Genomic DNA, 20,089 nt, shown 5'->3' on the forward strand with positions numbered 1-20,089 from the left:
TGAGGAGGAGAGGAAGGATCTGCATGCCAAGCATAGCTGCTGTTGCTGCCGCCGCAGAGAGGGCATCGGTGACACGGCAAGGGGCAACGCCGGGTGACAGATTCACGCAGAACCATGTGCCCTCTGTAAACGTCATTTGGCGATAGCCCGGCAGCCAAGCCTCCTGCGTTTGGCCCAACATGTGTGTCCGTGGGTTATTGGTTAGGTGGCTCATTCGACTCACAATGGAAAGGTTTACGAGTTAAAAACCCAGTTGCGGGTTGACTCGGCTCATCATCACCCTCCGCCGGGATAGATAAAATGAAGACCATTTTGTATTTTGTGATGGGGAAGCAGTGGCAGAGTGGTTAGCGCACTGCACTATATATAGAAACCTGGTTGCATGGATGGTGAACATTTTCTTCATTCAAGTTTACGGATTTCCATCTCGAATCCAGTTTACATGAATGCCTTCTGCTGTAATTTATTTTATAGCTGTGAATTACTGAAAAGTAATGTTTATTTGCCCGACTCCCCTTGAAATGTATTAGGGGAGTCGGATAGAAATGATACTACATTTTCACTGATGGATAGAACGATTACAAATGAGCCATAACAAATGAGAATCAATTCATTTTAGATCATAGAGAATCGTTTCTCACGTGTAATTGTGACCGAATCATGACAGTTGATACAATTGTGGAAAGAGGGGGGCAATCATTACATGTGTAATACATACAGTATCAAGAGTGTACAGCGTCACGTGTAAATGGTTATGGATCTCACAGCTATACACTTACATCATACTGCAATATTTTATTTATTTAATCTTTTACTAAACGAGGGAAGATCCCAGGCAGTCAGACTCTACCCATCTCTGTTATCCCACCTTTTCGCATGCTCCCAAACACGCACACACGCATACACAACGTTCACTGTGCGGTGTTATATTACATATACAAGAGCACACCGGCTGAGTCAGCAGAGCCTCGCTGTTTAGAATGCAGCTTAACAAAAAAAAAGAATTTACAAATGAAGGCGCTGTTTGGAGCCTGTCCTCCACGTGAAAACCCCCTTGTTCAACCCCTGCCGTCGTCATTGCATTTGGCCCCATTGAGTTGCCCCCCACCCCCCAATTTTTGTTTTGCTCTTTGTCTTCGGTGCACAGGCCTGGGTCCGTTCGTCAGACCTGTGTTTTATCTGGTCAGCGCCACTAAAAAATATGCCCCCGTTCTTTTTTGTTGTTGTTGTTGCAAATGAGAAGGGCAGTGACGGACGCGACCGTCGCAAGGTGGCCACCGTTGGGTTTGGACAGGGCCACCTACCTGCCCGACAAGTGTGTTTCATTTGAGGGGCTCATCAGAGAGGCAACGCAAGCATATGTGGCCAAAAGCACTGGAATTTATATTGCCTGCTACACAAATAGCCGCGAGGTTGTTGTCTTTAAAGGCAGTTTATATTCCGCATTTAATGAAAGTGCCTTTCTCCGCATCGTTGTAACCACTGGCTGTAGGAACCGCCAAGCAAACGTGGCTCTTGCTTCATGCCATTTGTCTGCTTCAGGCAATTAATCTTCCTCTTTGTATATTATGAATGTACATCGTGCATTTTATAAATGTTTTCTCTCTCTCTCTGGAGGATAACGACAACATCTGTTTTACGTCTTCGTTCATTTCTGCCCCCTCCTAGTTCGTGTGTGTGGGCACCCACCTAAGGCAGGACCTTGCAGGTTCAGTGACTTTCTCCCCTTGTTCCGTATTTCTTTTTAATTTCAAGAGCTTTTTATGTGTGCAAACATGTTGCCAATGACGACAGTTGCCAGGATACGGCCAAGGGCCCAGCCACTATTCTACAGGCAGTGGCTGACCTGGTGGGATGGCCTGCAAGGCATCAGTGCTTCAAGCACTCGACAATATTATATCCTCCTCGCAAACCTTACCAAAACAGAAACATTGAGGTAAAATTCTTAAAATACACATATCTACATAATCATTACATTCATGGGGCGGCATCAAAATCGCGCAGGGCATTACCTTGATTTATGTAAAGTGGGTTGTTTGCTGATTGCAAAAAAAAATTCTGTCGACGTAAATGGAAGCTCATAAAACCTATGCATGTTTATTTTAATATGATACACGCCGTGCCGAATATCGGCACAAAGCAGCCATCAAAAACATGATTTAAAGTGGAGCCAGCTGTGTACACAGTGGGCGTAATGGCTGCGTTTGGAGGCACGGGCTTATATTAATGCTGGATTCGCTGGAGCAGAGGCTGAACTGCTACCTCAGGAATTCTTATCTGAGAAAGGACGAGCTGAAGAGATCAGATTGGTGGGAGGAGGCTTGGCATGGGAGAGAGAGGGTGGCTTTTTTTGGAGCCTGGAGTGGTGGTTGGGCATGGGTGCAGGGTGAGTGGCTTGTACTCTAAAGCAACTTTGTGTTAAAAAACAAAAAAAAATCACCAGACACAAAAGCACGAGGGGTGCTGCGTTCCTACGGAAAATCTCCCAGGGAACGCAAACGCTCCCCAGTGGAATTCCTTTGACACAAGCTGACGGCAACATTACCAGCGACAGGAGACAAATGTGGTAACCTTTAATTCTGCCAAGAACGGGGATTGAGAAGACACCAGGGTGCAGTAATGAAGAGCAGGGGAGGCCATGCGGGAGTGTATACGGCACCCACGACCCGCGCACATATATCCGTGGTTGTGCACCAGCCCGGCCATGTCGATCGGAGATATTTGAGCCGCGTGCCAACTTCACCCTCCTTAGGATTGCACTTGGGAACCACCGTGCACAGTTGTGTCCAACAGGCTATCGTGTGTGATGGGAAAGCATGCCATGCCCTGGCTTTGTCAAGATAAGAATATTTTATGCATTTTTTTTATCATTTGGCAGTATATATAAATACATGTTTTTTTTGTAGATATTATTTATATAATATTATAATTTTCAGCCACTTTGTCAATTCATTTCTCTGGATGCACGCACTCCCCACGATGTGTTGGTCTTGGGGGTCATTTGCCAGGACAGGTTCAGATAGCACTCACCACTCATGTGTTCCATAGCTGGGAGTGAAACTCAGGTGACCGGATTTGTAGGGCAGCGCGCTAAACCACTGCGTACTGCTCCACCCCCAACGTACTGCTGATTCATAGTTTTTCACCCAAACAAACATCTTAATACACTTCGTATTCTCAGCCGTGAACTGCTCCACTGCGTATAATATATGCAAAGTCAATATGTAAAGAAATCCAGCGCATGCTGCCCTAAGATTTTTTTTATCTTACCCTTTAGTTTTAAACAAACATATAGATGTCAGATACCTAGAGATTTCACACAAACATTCTTTATCAGTCACTATTGCTCCGATTGTAAACCGACAACGCTGTGCCAAGCCAGAGCTGCCGTAAAATTGCGCGCTGCAGGGGTCTGCGGCAGGCATTCAACTGCCGGCTCCGTTCGGTGTTTCCAGGGACGAGCAGAAACTTAAAACGGTTTGGATAAACCTCCGTTATAGTCACTCAAAACTCGTTCGTTGCCCCATGGGCTTGGTCAGTAACACACATCTGTATCGAGCAGGACAACAGCAATGAAACTTTTAATTAGCCTCTGATAAAAGTGTGCACTGAGTGTGCCAACCATAAGACAAACCGGGCAGCTGGGACGCTTAAGCTGCGTGTAGCGTGGCAATATTAAAAATCTCGGTGTGTTCTTTGGCACGGGAATAAACTTATGCGACCTGTCCTTTTTTTTTTTACAAAAGTCTGGAATGTGTCTGATCATATTTCTGTTTCACAAACGAGGGAGTGTCAAACTGTTGTATGGAGAAAAAACAAGCGATAACTCCGAGAGCTGGCTTCACCCAGATTTTAAGCAGAAACATTCTTCCCTCGGTGTGTCATTCTTTACAAAACATTAACCAAACATATTAACCCAACGCATTGGTGCTTATAGCATCAGGAAGGCGAAATCGGCAGCCACAGTCAATGATCCAGCTAAAAGCAAGGGGGAATTTTATCAGGGCAATTTTGAAAATTCCTTCAACCGATTAGAATTTTACTCTACATGTAATTTTCAGTGTGCAGCAAGTAGTGCGGTGTAATGTTCAAGATCTGTCAACTGCACATTGTACACAGGACTTTAACTTGGCATTCTCTCGGATCAATTTTGGTGTTCACGTAAGATCTGAAATGTATACTCACTGTCATAATGTGCCAAAAGAAAAAAAGGTTTTCAATCAGTGCACATTACCTGTTATGATATATGGATCAGAAACATAGACACTGGCAATGAAAATGGAAATGCTTGGAAATATTCTGAGAGCCAGAATAAGAAACACATGAATCAGAGGGTAAACACATGTTACAAGTGTCATCTTGAAGTCTGAAGGTTTGGGCAAGACATTCTTAGAAGGGATGATGGCCAGTGGTTGAGACTAACACTAAGAGTGGCAACCACAGGAGGGAACAGGCCTGAGAGGCACGTCCACCGCAGTGGTAAAGTAATGAGATCAGCTCTTGCCCAGGGGCTAGATGGAGTGTTACATCACAAAACTGTGAGAGATGGTGATGGGTTGGTGAGGCCTTCATCCGTCGGTGGATAGATCATGGCCGATGCCGACGATTTGGCCTGACATTTGCAGTCAATTCGAATTGGATTAATAAGCCACGTGCTGAACAGGCTTTCTTGCTATCGCATGCTGCATTCCGAGTAACATGATTGCAGCCGTGTGTTTGTGTTGGCGGCCACTTTCAACCTAGCGTTATAAGGTGCCAGGCAACCCTGGTATAGTAAAAGGTGTCATGGCTGTCCAAGCACACCCAACCAGATGCAGCTGGATGTTGTCATTTACTTTGTTTTGCTTTCTTTGGTTTCTAGAAGCCTTGTGTCACCCACTGCCCTTCACGCCTTCACACATAGCACATACATGGACACACACACATGCACTCTGAGCAAGTTCTCTACCGTGTTTTAGAATTACAACACCACAAACTCTCTACCCGTCTGTGCGTGTCTCTATGATTGTAAACAATTTATTTTATATTACCAGGTATGTATGTAAGTTGCAAGAATCAAGCCTTGTTGATACTATGCTACACGCCACCCTGTTGGCTATGTCATGACTCAATAGTGGTCGGATGTGTCGTAGAGCCCTGATATGAAAATTGCAGGACCTGATCATATTTTTGCATGTGGTGATCAAACGCCATATTCTGGTAGAGTATGGTTCTGAGGCTCTTTAGATGAGTAGAACACCAAATCCTGGAGTCGACGCGACTGCCACCTCTCACGGTCTTACGATGCAACAATAAATCCAGCACCTGCACACGATCTGATTTAATTGCTCCAATACAACGGTAGAGACGTCTTTTGGGGCATGTTACCTCTTTTACATACACCATTTCATTTGATGTGCTTTGTTTCTGACCGTTAAATACCTCATTCGTTGTGCAACATTCCTTAAGGACCCTGCTCTATTCCTTCTCTGCAATGTCGATGTGTTTTTTATCTTTTGTTTTTGTTGCCGCTGCTGATGTGCTCCCACAGCACCGTGCATCTCCCATGTAAAATAGCCGGGCAACTGGCTGAACGGTGCCATCCTCCATGTAACAAATAAAATTAACTCAAATTCTATGGCTACCACTGTGATTAGTCTCAACTACTAGCCATCGTCCGTTGCATCGACCTGTTCTGCCCAAACCCACTTCCTTTAGAACAAATGTTGAGAGGTGCGCAAAAGGAGCTTGCTTGGAATTGCCCTGAGGAAGAGGAACACGTGGATTTGTGAAACATACAGAAGTTAGAGACATCCTAATGGCCGCTAACAGAGAGATTTTTTAAGCACACATTTGATTTATGAGCGGTAGTGACAGTGGATTGTGTTGTAATATAGCTAATCCCGCAACCCTTCTGTGCAGATCCTCACATCAAAGTCTGCGGCAAGAGAGACAACATCAGGGACGCCAAGGAGAAGATAATGGCAGTGCTCGACACCAAGGTATGCCCCTGGCTCCACAACATCACCCTCTCTTAATTTTGGAGCTTTCGTGACTGCAGGAATTATTCTTTGGTTCTTTCGGTAAAGTCACGTATAAAGATAAAATAATAAATTAAATAATAGCATACTACGACGTTTCGATATACTACGACGTTTCGATTGCAATCGAAACGTCGTAGTATGCTATTATTTAATTTATTACTTTATCTTTATACGTGACTTTACCGAAAGAACCAAAGAATATCACCCTCTCTCCGTGCAGTCGTACGGCAGGAATAGACGTGACGTGACATTTTGTCTCCCGACGTCTCATCACAACACCGAGAGAGCGCACAAATTATTCACGAGCACCTTCGTGGTAGGACCTCTGCTCTGCAGGAGTGGATCTTCTCATAGCGAGAAATGTTATGAAAAGTTTGAAGCAAATATTCTTATACGTTCAAAATAATTCCCCCAAAACCATTCATATACCTACAATATTGCTGCAAGAATACAAGAATGTGTGGAGAGCCTTACAATAACAATCCCTACCCGCCTTCATGTGCTCAGCATTATTCGGAAAAAACGGTTCCTATAAATTTACTCTGACAACGTAAAAGTGTAAGGAGCGTCGAGGTTAGTCGATTGCTTGAATGTGGGTGTTTGGACCTACAATGCCACGACTTCACCCCTTCAGCCTGTGGTAGGAGCAGGCCTTGGCACAATCTAGGAGAGAGGTCCCTCCACCTCTAAGATAATAATAATAATGATGATAACTCACATTTTAACTTTAATCGAAAAGCCACCCGAAGGCACGTTTAGTGAAACACACAAATCCTTTATGCCTCACCCAGGCACTGCATTCGATGAGCACACACGCTTCACATGCTCACACTGAGTTTGAAGACTGACTTTAAAATTGACAGTGAATTCAAAAGCAGACATTCGAATGGAAGATGGTTCTATATAATGTTAGATAAAATTTGACAAATGCTCTGTCTCCAACACTGACCAAATGCATTGGCAGGACTGCCAGGCGATAAGAGTTCTCAGATTGCTTTTTCCCAAGATGGCTTGCACGGTGTGAAGAGATAAACATTTTAACGCTTGGCACCCACATAATCCCGTAATATGGCCAGGTGGCTCAGTCGTAGAGCGAGTGGCTCGCAATTGGATGGATGCGAGTTCAAATCCAGGTTTGTCGGTTTGCAGCCCATCATCCCTCGAGGGTGGATAAAATGCCTACCATTCTGTACGGAAGTCTACAGTGGTTGGTCCTATGGATGGACTCACCCCTAATAGATGTTTATTTGGGTTAGATTGCGTAAATATAAATGTGTCGTTAAACCCACCACCACCTGACACAGCCAATTAGTAATGTTTGTCACGTAAAAAAAACATGCCAGTTCGTTACTAGTACAGCACACCGGTGTGTTGGAGAGTAAAGCCACAACATTTACCATTTGAGTACAACGTTTTGCCAGTAATTACAACTAGCATCATCAGGAGACAGACAGGTTCGTAGAGAAATCCTCCTGTTTTGTCCTTAAATAGAGGGATAAGTGTTAAATTGTCACTTGTGAGCCAAAAAAAATCTCTATTATGGATAATATTGGTCGCGAAAGCCTGTGTGTTAAACAGACAACCCTGCTAGAAGAATGTAGAATTGCCACCACTGGCTCAGGGCTGTAAACTCGAGAAGAGGAGCCACGCCTCAATTGTCAATGTTCATCTAAGCAGAAAAATTACACGTAGGCTTTCGCGACCAATATTATTCATATTAAAGGTTTTTGGGTTAGATCGCGTTATTTATAAATGCGTCGTAACCCTCCACCACCCGACACGGCCAAACAGTAAAAAATGTGTCACGCAGGAGGAGAGCCTCACCATTCTGGAAAATGGCCTGATGAAGCTGGATGTAATTACCAGCGAAACGTCGTACTCAAATTTTAAATGATGTTGATTCACTCTTCAACACACCGGTAAGCTAAAGCAGTGAATTATTTGTTCTTTGTAAACGTGACACATTTTTTTACTGTTTGGCCGTGTCGGGTGGTGGAGGCTTACGACACTTTTATAAATAACGCGATCTAACCCAAAAACTTTTATTATGCAGACAAATCATGTTGACCTTTTCACCCTGACAGAGCAACCGGGTGACTCTGAAGATGGACGTGTCCCACACGGAGCACTCGCACGTCATCGGAAAAGGTGGCGCCAACATTCAGCGCGTCATGGCCAACACGGGCTGCCACATCCACTTTCCTGACTCCAACCGCGGCAGCCAGGCCGAGAAGAGCAACCAGGTCGGCCCCCGTGACTCAGCCTTGCTTACACGCTTAATTGTTTAGCGATGCTGCTGCGTTGGCAGTGGTGCACGAGCGCACGCACAACAAGCAAAAACACTCGATGCATCCATCAACAACACTGGTGTGGCCTTATAAGGAAAAATGCATAAACGTTTGTTCAGCGCTGAACAGGGTGACTAATGATACGATGCGCTTTTGTCTGTCGTGCATTCTGCTTCAGCTCTCACCTCCTATGTATGTTACAAAAGGCTGAAGGAAAACCTGCCATTGGACTTTGGACTGATTGATGTAAATTAGTCCCCTCTCCTGTGGTTGGGAAGTTGGGATTGTGGTCTGGGATGTATAGTACACCTCATGGACTCATTGCCTTGTTGTGATCACTTTTTTGCTGATTTGTGCTTTTTGTTTTTGTGACCTTTCCGGATTTTATTTTATTTTTTTATTTTGCTTGGTAGTAGGATTTTCATTTGCTTGGTAGTGGCTGTGTATGACATATGGTCCTTTTGTATAATTAATGTACAGCGTTATGGGATGCTGTTAGTATGAATGGTGCAATATAAAATGAAAGTGTTGTTATTATTATTACTGGTGTAAAATATTTAACCAACATTTGTAGGACTATAGGAATTTAGAAGGGGGAGTTGAGCCTACAGCAGGTGGCGGTGGTTCAGCCCCCTACAGCCCCCTACAGCCCCATACAACCCCCGACAGCCCGCCACCCCCAATGCTAGGGGGTCTGAACCAGGTGCACGAGAGTGGGGTGGAAAGGAGAGGACATGGCCCGGAGGGGCAGGAGTCCAAATGGCACAGGACAAAAAGGTTCTAAGACATTTACAATCACATTTTTCTAAATCTTATAATTTACTACGAATGTCTGGCAGTGTCTAGAGTAGCGGACGGTGAGTATTCGCTGATGTTCTGAACAGCTTGGCACCCTCCTTCCAAAGAGATTATCCATTCTCAAGGCTGCAACGCACCGTTAAGTGTGTTTCCAAGTCATTTTATTTTAATGGGAATATTCTTGACAGATGCCCTTGCACTGGTATACGTAGTGTTTTCAAGTATAAGCGGGGAAGACTTAGGGGTTGGGAAGTGACCTTACGATGCCTGTGGCGAGCCACATATTAATGCACAGCTTAGTGTTACCCAGTAATAAGGCAAATAATAATCAGGGCTCACCTCTGCAGACTTGAAATGCCAGATAGAAAATATTCTACTCTAGTAACCGATTAGTGTGACCAATGTACTTGCAATACATATTGTTTGCGGCACATTTCAAAGTGGTGTAGGCCTCACGTTGCCGTGGGCTAGATGAAATCAAGTCACGGGCTACGTCCGACTCGTGAGCCAAAGCTTTCCCACCCCCAGGCGGTAATGGGTAAATGGTCGAGGGGCAGCCCTGGATCTGCCTGATCATGGTGCTACTGGTGGAAGAGGTATCCTGTACCACTCTACAGGCTATTTTATCTTACCCTTCCATGCTGACCAGATGCTTTGAGAAAGGGCAAGTGGGTTAATTAATAAAAAAAAAAAATTCTAATTGGTTAAAAAACCAGCCAGCCTATGCTTAAAACCGGCTAAATAAATGAAATTGTAAAAAATACTGGGGCCTAGTTTTCAAATCGTCTCTACGCAGCTCGGCCGCATTAGCAATTGGAGGGCCTCCTTTCACAGAGAGCACGGAGGTGAATTACGGCACGGCAAACACATGCTAGCATGGGCTTTACAGCGATGCTCTGCGGCTCTCGAGAAGCCGTCCCAGCATCCGAGTTCCCAGGCGGAGTTAAGCCACGGGCGAGCCGCGCGGGCAAACTCATTCTACTTTAATGGGTGCGACGAATACCATTATACCTGTGTGAATGGGCGGCCTTTTAATAGCGCCCTAAGCCAGGAGCCCGGCCGCCAGCCAGCACAGCCCATAGCAACACTTATGCCAGCAACGCTTTCAGCGCGCCACGAGAGCACTGCCCGCTCGTACGTTATGTCACAGCGTGCTCCCAACACAGATTACGCACACTCACAGACACGCACGCATGCACACACAAAGGAAAAATAAAACATCATCCGTATAGCCTTTAACAGACTACTGGGGTAAGTAATGTTTGCGAGCACCTATTAAGGCTAGCACGGCCTACGAAAGGGCGGTGTGTCCGAAACCATGCCCGGTCATCTTTGTATCCCTAGTGCTGATGTTTACACAATGCATCAGGTACTCATTTAAAGCAGAGTTGAACTAGGGGAGGCCCAGGAACATTTCTGATATCACTAAGGTCTCCTAATTGGTAGCAGTGCGTACTTACCACTACGCCAACACTCCCCACATGCAGGCACAGACACCCGCACAAATACGCGCTATGCAAGTGTGAGGGCATGTGTGCCCTTCACTAGAGCAGAGATGTGTCGCAGCATTTTATTGTGCCGTTCTTTTATTGCGCCCAATTTTGTTTGCACGTGCAGTAAAATGGATTTCAACACATCGTGTGATATAAATGGTAGACCTGGGATTGATGTGTTTTCATTTCTGTTTTGACGAACATATTTACGTGCCAATCGTTGTTCTTACGCATATTTTCATGACCAGTGAACAATGCTCAGATGAGGCATTCTGAAAAATGTATGTGAAGATGATACATTCCATTCCCATATCAACTTGCATTTAAAGAATCTGTGCAGAGATTATGGAACTTACACCCCTTTCATGTTTCATATTAAAAGAAAAACATTCCTCATCCTGTCACAATAACACGAACACCAACAACATATTTACGCAAGGATTTAAAGTCAGAGACCATCATCTGAATGAATCCTCAAAAAAACTCCGGTCCTGCATGTTCAGCAGATGCTGTCTTTATTTGAGGCTGCATAAACTCACATTTATTTTGCCAGACACTGATGGGCAGCGCATGAAAGCCTGGCCGTACGCTCATCGCGCCCATGTGCCTGGTGCGCTGGAGATAAGACACACACACAAGCTGGTGCTGCCAGCGATTTCCCAGCAAAAATGTCCCGTATATTTCCCGAGCGAATCACTCAGGGATGTGTAAAGCAGATGACCAGCATGGAAGAGTGAACACCAACGAACTGGACTCATCTAACGTGTTGGAACATGTGTGTGTGTGTGTGTGCGAGTGTGTGTGCGCGTGTGGTGTGGGAGCAGTAGTGCAGCGGTTAGCACGCTGCACTACGAACCTAGTGACCTGAGTTCGATTCCCGCTCATGGCCAACACCATTGACGAATATCTGAACCGGTCCCGGGCCTCCCCTCGTGTTATGTGCTGACTTTCATCAGTGCTCGCTAACAGCACTCGCTACCACAGTCTGTTAAGGTTGTACGGGGTATCTTTGTCTTCGGTGTGGCTGGCAGGTTTCCATTGCGGGGTTGCCTGGAGGAGTGGAGGAGGCGCGCGCCTTTATCCGGGTGAGGCCATCACCTTGGCCATAACAGCACGCAATGACACATCACTCACAGACATGCACGCATTGAGCTATATTATTATTATTCACTAACCTGCTATATATTATTGTATTGTATATAATTACTCACACTGCTCTCGCACCAGTTGTAGGCACATCTATGACTCCCTCTCACTGTCATCACACACACGCCGCTTCCTCCTCCTACCCGTTCTCATCTACCCCGCACCGCACCTACTCTCTCCTATCTCACCGCTGCCCCCTGCTCTCACCCACGCTGCCCCGTACCCACTCACCCGTCTGTCCCGGGCGGGGGGTTCAACCAACACCCGCCCGGCGACGGCGTGAGGGGCGAGGTCCCGTTGACGGCCCAAGCGGCAGCGGCGAGACGTCTCCTCTCTTGGACCCCGAACACCTCCCATTACTCACCCACACTCCTGATTATATACCCCTCCTCATTTTGAGTCCTTATGTGCCCCCAATTGCACCTTCTCAACTGCGCTTCTCCCCTTAATTGCTGCCGCCTCCGCGGCGTCTACTCCGTGCCCCAACGCGCACACCTGAGTTTTCAATCTAAATTTTAAAATGCATAGCGCCAGTGGCTTCCTAATATCGGAAGGAAGAGCATTCCAGACGGCCACAGAAGCGCATCTGAAAGCTCGCGATGCAGTACCCGTCTTTGTTCGATGGTTATCAAAAAGCCGCTGCGAGGATGACCAGAGTTCACGTGATGGTGTATAGAGTGGTGTCATAAGCCGCATAGACATTAATATCAACCTCCCTTCGCATTGACTCTCTATGTCAGGGATACACCCTGAAAGATGATACGACTGAACTGCTTTCAGTATTTCCATTGTGTCCTTCTAGCACTTGACAACACCCCCCAACCATTGCAGGCATGTTGGTACTTGTAGGTGGAGCATGCTAAATTAAGTGGAAACAAAAAAGCATTTTCATCATAGATTTTGTCTTTTGTGGAGTAAAATTCTGACTCAGCTGGGACTCAGCTGGGACTCAGCTGGGACTTAATAATCTATCTCAAAGTTGGATGCAAAGCCAGGATTCACCGCAGTAAGACGATCAGTAGGTCGCATGGCAAAGTAGGGTTGCCCCCATCTCTTCCAAGAAGTCTGTCCAGCATGGAAGAGTAGGCCAAATACCCTCTCGAGGAGCTCTCCAGAGCTCTTTATTGCAGAGGCCATTCGACCAGCAGTGGCACGAGCAGGCGACTGCAGGGCTGCACCTTTACCTTTTTACACGCTTTTATTTAACTCACTCCGTCTGTTGTCGTATCCTCAAAAAATATTGTAACTCAATTTTTACCCACTTCCCAATGTGCTATCGACTGCAAACTTGGTATACTTATGTCATACTGATGACAAGACTATATTCTATCATTAAAAATCTTTTTTTTTTATATTTTACACGCTTTTATCTAAATACAACTCATCCGTGCGCCCATCCACCCACCCACCCACCCACAGGAGCTGCTGCCACTGGCGCTGATGTTCGAGGTGCCTATGACAGGGTTCCTGCAGCCCGTGTCGGAGGCCAGCTCGCCTGCCGTCGCTCACATCGCGCAGCGCCACGGCCTCAACGTGGCCTTCAAGCAGCGCGCGCGCCTCTACGGCACTGTGTGCGTGGCGCGCGGGTCCAACGTCAGCACCACCAAGGTACAGCCGCTGACCAAGGTTGTGTGGCCTTTGGGTGTGCAGGCGGTGCAACTGCACAGGGGCCCAAGGGCTGGGGAGTGAGCGGCCCAGTGTTAATATTCAACCTTGATATTGATTGCCAAATTCTTAGCCTCTTGATCCTTCTCAGGCCAGTACCGTGTTGCCCACTGGCAGGTACCCGCGTCGGCTCTTGCTTTGCTCCTGCTGCACTATAAACACAGGCTCAGTGCATCAGCACGCACGATGCTTCCCATGCAACACGTGTGCATTAGCGGTCGTGTAGCTATAGAGTGTGCAGGCAGTGCAACTGCACCGGAGACCCAGAAGGCATTTAATAATGTTTCTGCAAATGTGTATAATGATGGTCCTACTGCTGCTGATAATGATGAGTATGTTTGATGCTAATAATAATGATGTTGATGAAGCTGTTATTTCTACCTTTTTCCAGTTACTGTTTCTCATCAGCATGTTTCTCATGCTGCTGTGCTGCTGAGGATGACGATGGGTTGTTTTAATGCCGCAGGAGGGTGTGGCAATGCTCATCGAGCACCTCACTGGCAGCCCTGGAGCCACTTTCCCTGTGAGCTCCCAGCTGGACGTCGCCCCGCAGCACCACCAGTTCATGATGGGACGTAATGGCCTCAACGTCAAGCGCATCGTGCACCGGACTGGTGCGCAGATCCAGTTCCCGGAGCCCGGTGGCCCACACAAGGCCATACACATCCACGGCAACATGGAGGCCGTGTGCCTGGCCCGAACGTGCCTCCTGGTGAGTGTGCACCAGCAGCTGGGGCATTCATACACCCCCGATTAGCATGGTTGGCTACGTACGGTGAGAAAGAAGTTCAACATACACACCGCGCCACCGCAACGCATCCCTCATCGCTGGCCCAACAGGGCATCCCATCGCGAGTCCAACACCGTCACATTTAAAGGAAGATACGGTCTAGGAAGCACACCAAAGATTTTTAATCAGTGTAATATGACCTGCTTTGTCAATTTTAAAGAGGCAAGGAGAGAACGTTTGAGTGCTTTTGGGGAATTTAATTTGAGAATGAAAGCAATGGGATGAGTGTGAATAATGGAGCAGAGTTTTCAATAAATGCACCTGCTGTGACATGGATCGGACACACGGACACTGACGATGACAATGGAACAAAAGTTGAAGAGTGCGCAAAGAACCAACATGAGGTGCATGCTTGGAATGGCACTAAGATATAGAGAGAGGAACACATGGATTAGAGAACATATTTAATTGTAAAGACACGATATTGACAATTAAGGAACGTAAGTGGGCTTGGGAAGGCCACCTTGCGATAAGGGATGATGGTTGGGGATTGAGGCTAATGACGGAGTAGAAGCCAAAGTAGGAAACATGCAGAGTGAGAGCTTGACTAGCAAGGAGATCGTCTCAAGTGCAGGAGCTACGTGAATTGCTGCATCACAAAGCTGTGAGAGATGGTAATGGTGCATAAATCATGAATGAAGATGTTGATTTTGACTTAAAACTTTCGTGACTGCAGGAATTCATATTCTTGTTTTTTTTCGGTAAAGTCATGTTGATAGAAAATAAAAATAATAAATTTGAATTAAAAATAAATTGAAAATAATAAGAACGTGGGTTTTTAGTTTTTGTAGTTTTTATTTATTTTTTATTTAAATTTTATATCTACGTGACTTTACCGAAAGAACCAAGTATATGAAGATGTTAATGATGATGATAACCCAAGAAAACTAACATCTCTTATCTTGTAGATACATGCCTAGGCTCCATGTGTTGGCAAGTGGTCATATTGTCAGCACTCTCTGAATCCCAAGTAAAGTTGTGAATTGTAATTTTTTCATCCTGCGCTGATTGACACAAATTTGAAGCTTCTTTAGTAAAATACTTTCAATCAAATCACGGTCTGGTGCAATCCAGGGATGTCGCTGTTGCATCAGTCCTGGGTTTTTGTTTGCATGCAGCATTACTGCAATTATACCACTTAATGAAGCTTCAAACTTACGTTGGAAAGCCCACGGTACACACCTTCCACTAGTTTGTATCTTCAATAAAAGAGATGAGTTGCCTCTCAAGTTAAAAATCAATGATAGATGTGCACTCGCACAGCATGTCTGGAACAAATTCAGGGTGACTTTGTGCTGTCTCGCTTAGTGTCTAAAACCAGAGGTCCTGGGCTGTCAATCACAGCATATCTCCCAGTAGAGAGAAAGGAGGAATGACATCAGAAACAATATAAAAAGCACACACTGCTCAATCTACGTTTAATAATAACATTATGACAACCTGTAACACGCACAGCTTCTCAAATGGACTAAAAGTTTGAGCGTGACTTGGAGGCGAGGAGACCAACTCAGTTTAATTTAGAAGGCTCATGGGGACACGTGCATCTTAGTTGTTTTTTGAAGGTGGAAGCCGACTCAATGCTGTGTATATGATGGGGGATAAAATTCCAGATGGTATTTGAATAGGGGTGGGAATATGAATATGGGTGGACAGGATTTTTCAGAAATAGTACAAAGAATCTGGCGAGTGCATAAAATAATTTCTTAAATACAAACATGGCAATCAACTCACCTGAGGGGGGTGGAAGTAGGAATTGTTACCTGCCTGATAAACAAAAAATGATGTAGGAAGAGGCTTAATTACAACAAAATGCACTTATACCATTTGTAGTTATATAGCATCTAAATGCGACCATAGCACAAGATGCTATTAAAATGAAGTGTACAAAAATAAAATCTATACATTTTTTCAATAATATTGCCATGCAAAGAACATATCTATATCATAAGCATTATCCAAATGGTCCACGGCTGAAGGACCATTGCCCAAAACCGAATCTACTTCCACAAAAAAACCCCCCCATGATTAATTGACAGCTGATTTATAACCAACACTATTATATATACATATCTTCAAATAGAGGCAATTGGCTGAAATTTCCAGCTGTGGCAGGATGGTGAATTAACCTGTCTCATTACTTTTCTCCATGCCGCTATGTCATCTGCCTCCCTCTTAAGAGGGCGGTTCATTCTGTTCTGCAAAGTCATGCCCTGCTCAAGACACCTAGGCTTGTTTTTCAGCAATGACAGGCAGTGCTACAGCAGCAAGTGCCGCGTGTGCAGGTGGCTGTCACCCAAAATCCCAACAAAATCAATGCCCCTTCCTCCCTTCTCCAAGGAGACGTTCACCAACAATGGTGAGACCTGAGTTTATATCCATGGATGTACTTGGTCATTTCTCGCAGCGAAAGATTTTCCTTGTCTGAATGTGCTGGTGTAGCTGCCATTATAATTTTTTTACGAAACTCATCAGAATCAGCACACGTCCGTTATATTTTGAGAAACATTTCACGACGATAAATTCCACCCGTAGTTTTTTTTTTGTGAGTCGTGCTGCACGGATGAATTCAGGTCCAGAAGAAGCTTCTCAGAACGTGGAGCGAAAAGTTGGACATCATGACGAGCAATGCACAGTACAATCTGAAAACACATCAGAGAGCTGAACTAAATTCCACTCACAGACTGAATTTCACAGTGGTAAGTTGAGCCATCAGTTTGTCTTGCAGGCAGCTCTCATCTTCCCACTGGTTTATGTCAGAGTAAACCAGCTGAATGAAATTGACGCATAAGCCCTGTGGCTGGTTGCATAACTCTCCTTGAAGTGTGATTTACCATTGTTTGCCAGTTAAAACAATCAAGGGCAACCACCCCTGTATGCAATCAGCCACTGGCCTTTAGGTACTGAGGTGGGAAGCCACTGGCATATTGATTTAGATTTACAGGCAACCCTCAATATCCGGAACAGATGCGTTTCTGAAAAACTGTCCGTAAAGCGGGATTCTGTATATCAAACCCTATTTTCAATTGACTTCTGTTTTACTATTATTATTGGAGATGCATTCCTAGGGAAACCCCAAGATGTAATAATATCACAATTAGAATGCAGAAAATATTTTCTCAGCACATTTAATAGAAAATCTATACTTTTAGGATAAAATGCTCAAAATAAGTTGCAAAATAAATTACTGTTCAGTACTTACCAAAAACGGTGGTGAAATGCATGCTCAGACTGTAAATTGTTCGATTTTCTAAAAAAAAAAAAGGATAATTTTGAGTTTCAAAGTTCTGTAAATGCAAATTTAACATAACATATATCTAATTCCTTCCCGAATTCATAAGTTAGATTTTAACGAAATTACGTATATTGAAATTATATACAATATTTTAACTCAAAGAGCACCAATTAGTCAAGTAATTAGCCTGGAATATCTGTCTTCTGGTAATCAGGCAAATGGAAAAAGCTCCCGTAAATGTGGATAAAATGTATCGCAGCCACTGATAGCATAGTGCGGCAACTTCACAAAATGCATAATGCCCTGATGAGATATTAAATAGTTCCTGCCTCGGGATGTTATTTTTGAAGAAAAAAAAATTGAGAGCTCTGGTCAAGTCCATGGGCCATTTCATGGCCTGGTAAGCATCAAATGTAATATTTATCGTCACTAAATTACATCGTGAACCTTGGGCTCACGGGCGAACAGGGCAATAACGACGACCATTTTGGGAATATATTCGATTGGCTTGGTCCACTGGCCATCAGCCAGAGTTAACCCCTTGCTCTCTACTGTAACTGCCGCTTGAAAAATTGCTCCCACAAACCCAAACAGAAAATTAAAACAAAACACCAAGGTGCACTCACAATTGGTAGGAAGGTACAAACTCGCATCATGCCTCACATGTATGTCACGTGACCACCATATTGCATTTACAATTCTCTCAACCTTGTTAAAAAAAACTAGTCGAAACCATTAAAAGGAACTCGGATTATTGAGAGAGAAAAAGGCAGCAGATGGGGTGTGCAAGAAATGTATGTTGGTACTTGGCCCGAATAATCCAATCAAAGGGACATCACATGCAATGATTCCGTAGGGACAAAAACATCACCTCCGATATCGAGTGAAAATGCTGTGAACAAAAAAAATTGATGCGGGTGCCAGAAGAAGTGAATGTTTTTTGTGTGCCTGCAGATAAGGTCCTGTTTAATCTATCTTGAATCTATAACAGTGTGCCACGTAGCCCCGTGCCATCACCCAGTTCATGATCCAGAGCGTTCTACCACAGTGGTGTATTCCATCAGAGACTCCAAGATGCCTGGATAAACGCAACACTTTAATTCTGACGAGTGCATAAAAAGCAGAAACGCACATTCATTGCCATGGACGTCACTCAGCCAGGCAGCATGGGCTCAAAGATGCCATTTTCACAGCCACATGCTGTAGGCATTTACTAAAGTACATCATCCACTCAAAAACGACATTAAAGACAATGCAGCACATGCAAGTAAAGACTATCTCATGCCCCAGTGGTTCATGTTGGCAAATGTATAAATTTCCTATAATGCTGAAGCATCCGTTCACCCTTCACCTGCGGGATCGAGAATCCTTTTCATAGATATGTAACATCTCATCGTCTCTGTCGAGTTCTCTTGAAAGGCAATAAAGATGCTCAGAATATAATAGACAGAGGAACGAACATCCAAACAAATGAGAGAGCGAGTTAAGCAAAGAATGTGGCTGTGCCCAGGGCTTAACATCTGCTGCGTCTATCCGGGTTGGCAACCAAGAACATACGGGCACAGCACACCCAGGAAACCTCTCGCCATGGCTGTGACTGTTCGTCACGTGCTGCCAATTCCAGTCTACGAGTGACTCAGAAAGAGATTCGGTGAGAAATTAAGTCCCGGCTGTGCCCTCCTCTGTTGTCGCGACGGCGCAGGGCTGCCTGCCGCTGGTCCTCATGTTCGACATGAAGGAGGACGCGGAGATCTCGCCGCACAACATGGCGCAGCTGATGGAGCACCTTGACGTCTTCATCAGCATCAAACCCAAGCCCAAGCAACCGAGCAAGGCGAGTGTCACGCGGCGCGCAGCATCGTCACGGACACTTAACAGCGCGAGCAACGTTGCGCAAGCACGGTACAAAAACGCACCTCACCTGCTTCGCCATTAGCACTGCCTTACAACGGAGAATAAATACAGTGGCCCGGCGCTGTAGGCAATGGCTGAAGAGCTGTGTTAGGTGTTCATGGTAAAATGGCTGAGTATTGCATATTTCAAAATGTTCATTTGGCTCAGGGTTCTGTCTCGAGATATCTGGGCAGCCATTTGATCACTTTGGCCGGTTCTTATGAGGATAAGTTTCAAATGGCAGCAGAACTTTATACTACAAGTTGACTCATATCACATCTTTTTTTCTGGAGATAGTTATAGTGCCCCCCCCCGGGTTACAGATGGACAGATGGACAGGGCTATTACAAAAACCCTTTTTAAACCCGAATTGGAGAGCATTAAAAATAAATGTGCGGTGTGTGGCCTCAGTCGGTGATTGTGAAGAGCATGGAACGGAATGCGGGCAACGTCTACGAGGCCCGACGTCTGCTGCTAGGCCTGGAGAACAGCGGCATCCCTATCCCGGCCAATGGCCTTCTCAACCCCAAGATGAGCTGCCCGGTCTCCCTGGCAACGAATGCAACGTACCCAATGCAGGCCTCAGGCCTGGACATCCTCGCCTCAGCTGGACTGGGGCTGTCCACGATTGGTAGGTCAAATGCTAATATGTATTAATATTGTTTTATTATTACCGTTGCCGAGCACAGGCCCAGAGGTCCACAACATCAAGCAGCCATCTTCTTGGTTCTTTCGGTAAAGTCACGTAGAAGGGAAATAAT

At 45.2% G+C, this 20,089-nt stretch overlaps 1 protein-coding gene across 3 annotated transcripts in view; it reads left to right on the forward strand.

Moving 5' to 3' along the window:
• BICC1 (BicC family RNA binding protein 1) overlaps positions 1-20,089 on the forward strand; it is a 106,458-nt gene that overhangs the window by 51,789 nt on the left and 34,580 nt on the right. For all 3 annotated transcript variants that reach the window (XM_078597657.1, XM_078597656.1, XM_078597658.1), the window contains exons 4-10: positions 5,902-5,981; positions 8,108-8,266; positions 11,634-11,687; positions 13,168-13,356; positions 13,880-14,125; positions 19,138-19,269; positions 19,740-19,959. In XM_078597657.1, the coding sequence (XP_078453783.1) occupies positions 5,902-5,981; positions 8,108-8,266; positions 11,634-11,687; positions 13,168-13,356; positions 13,880-14,125; positions 19,138-19,269; positions 19,740-19,959 (1,080 nt within the window). The remainder of the gene's footprint in view (positions 1-5,901; positions 5,982-8,107; positions 8,267-11,633; positions 11,688-13,167; positions 13,357-13,879; positions 14,126-19,137; positions 19,270-19,739; positions 19,960-20,089) is intronic.

This window comes from Lampetra planeri, chromosome 9 (assembly GCF_965212315.1).
Source record: "Lampetra planeri chromosome 9, kcLamPlan1.2.h2, whole genome shotgun sequence".
Lineage (NCBI taxonomy): Eukaryota > Metazoa > Chordata > Hyperoartia > Petromyzontiformes > Petromyzontidae > Lampetra > Lampetra planeri.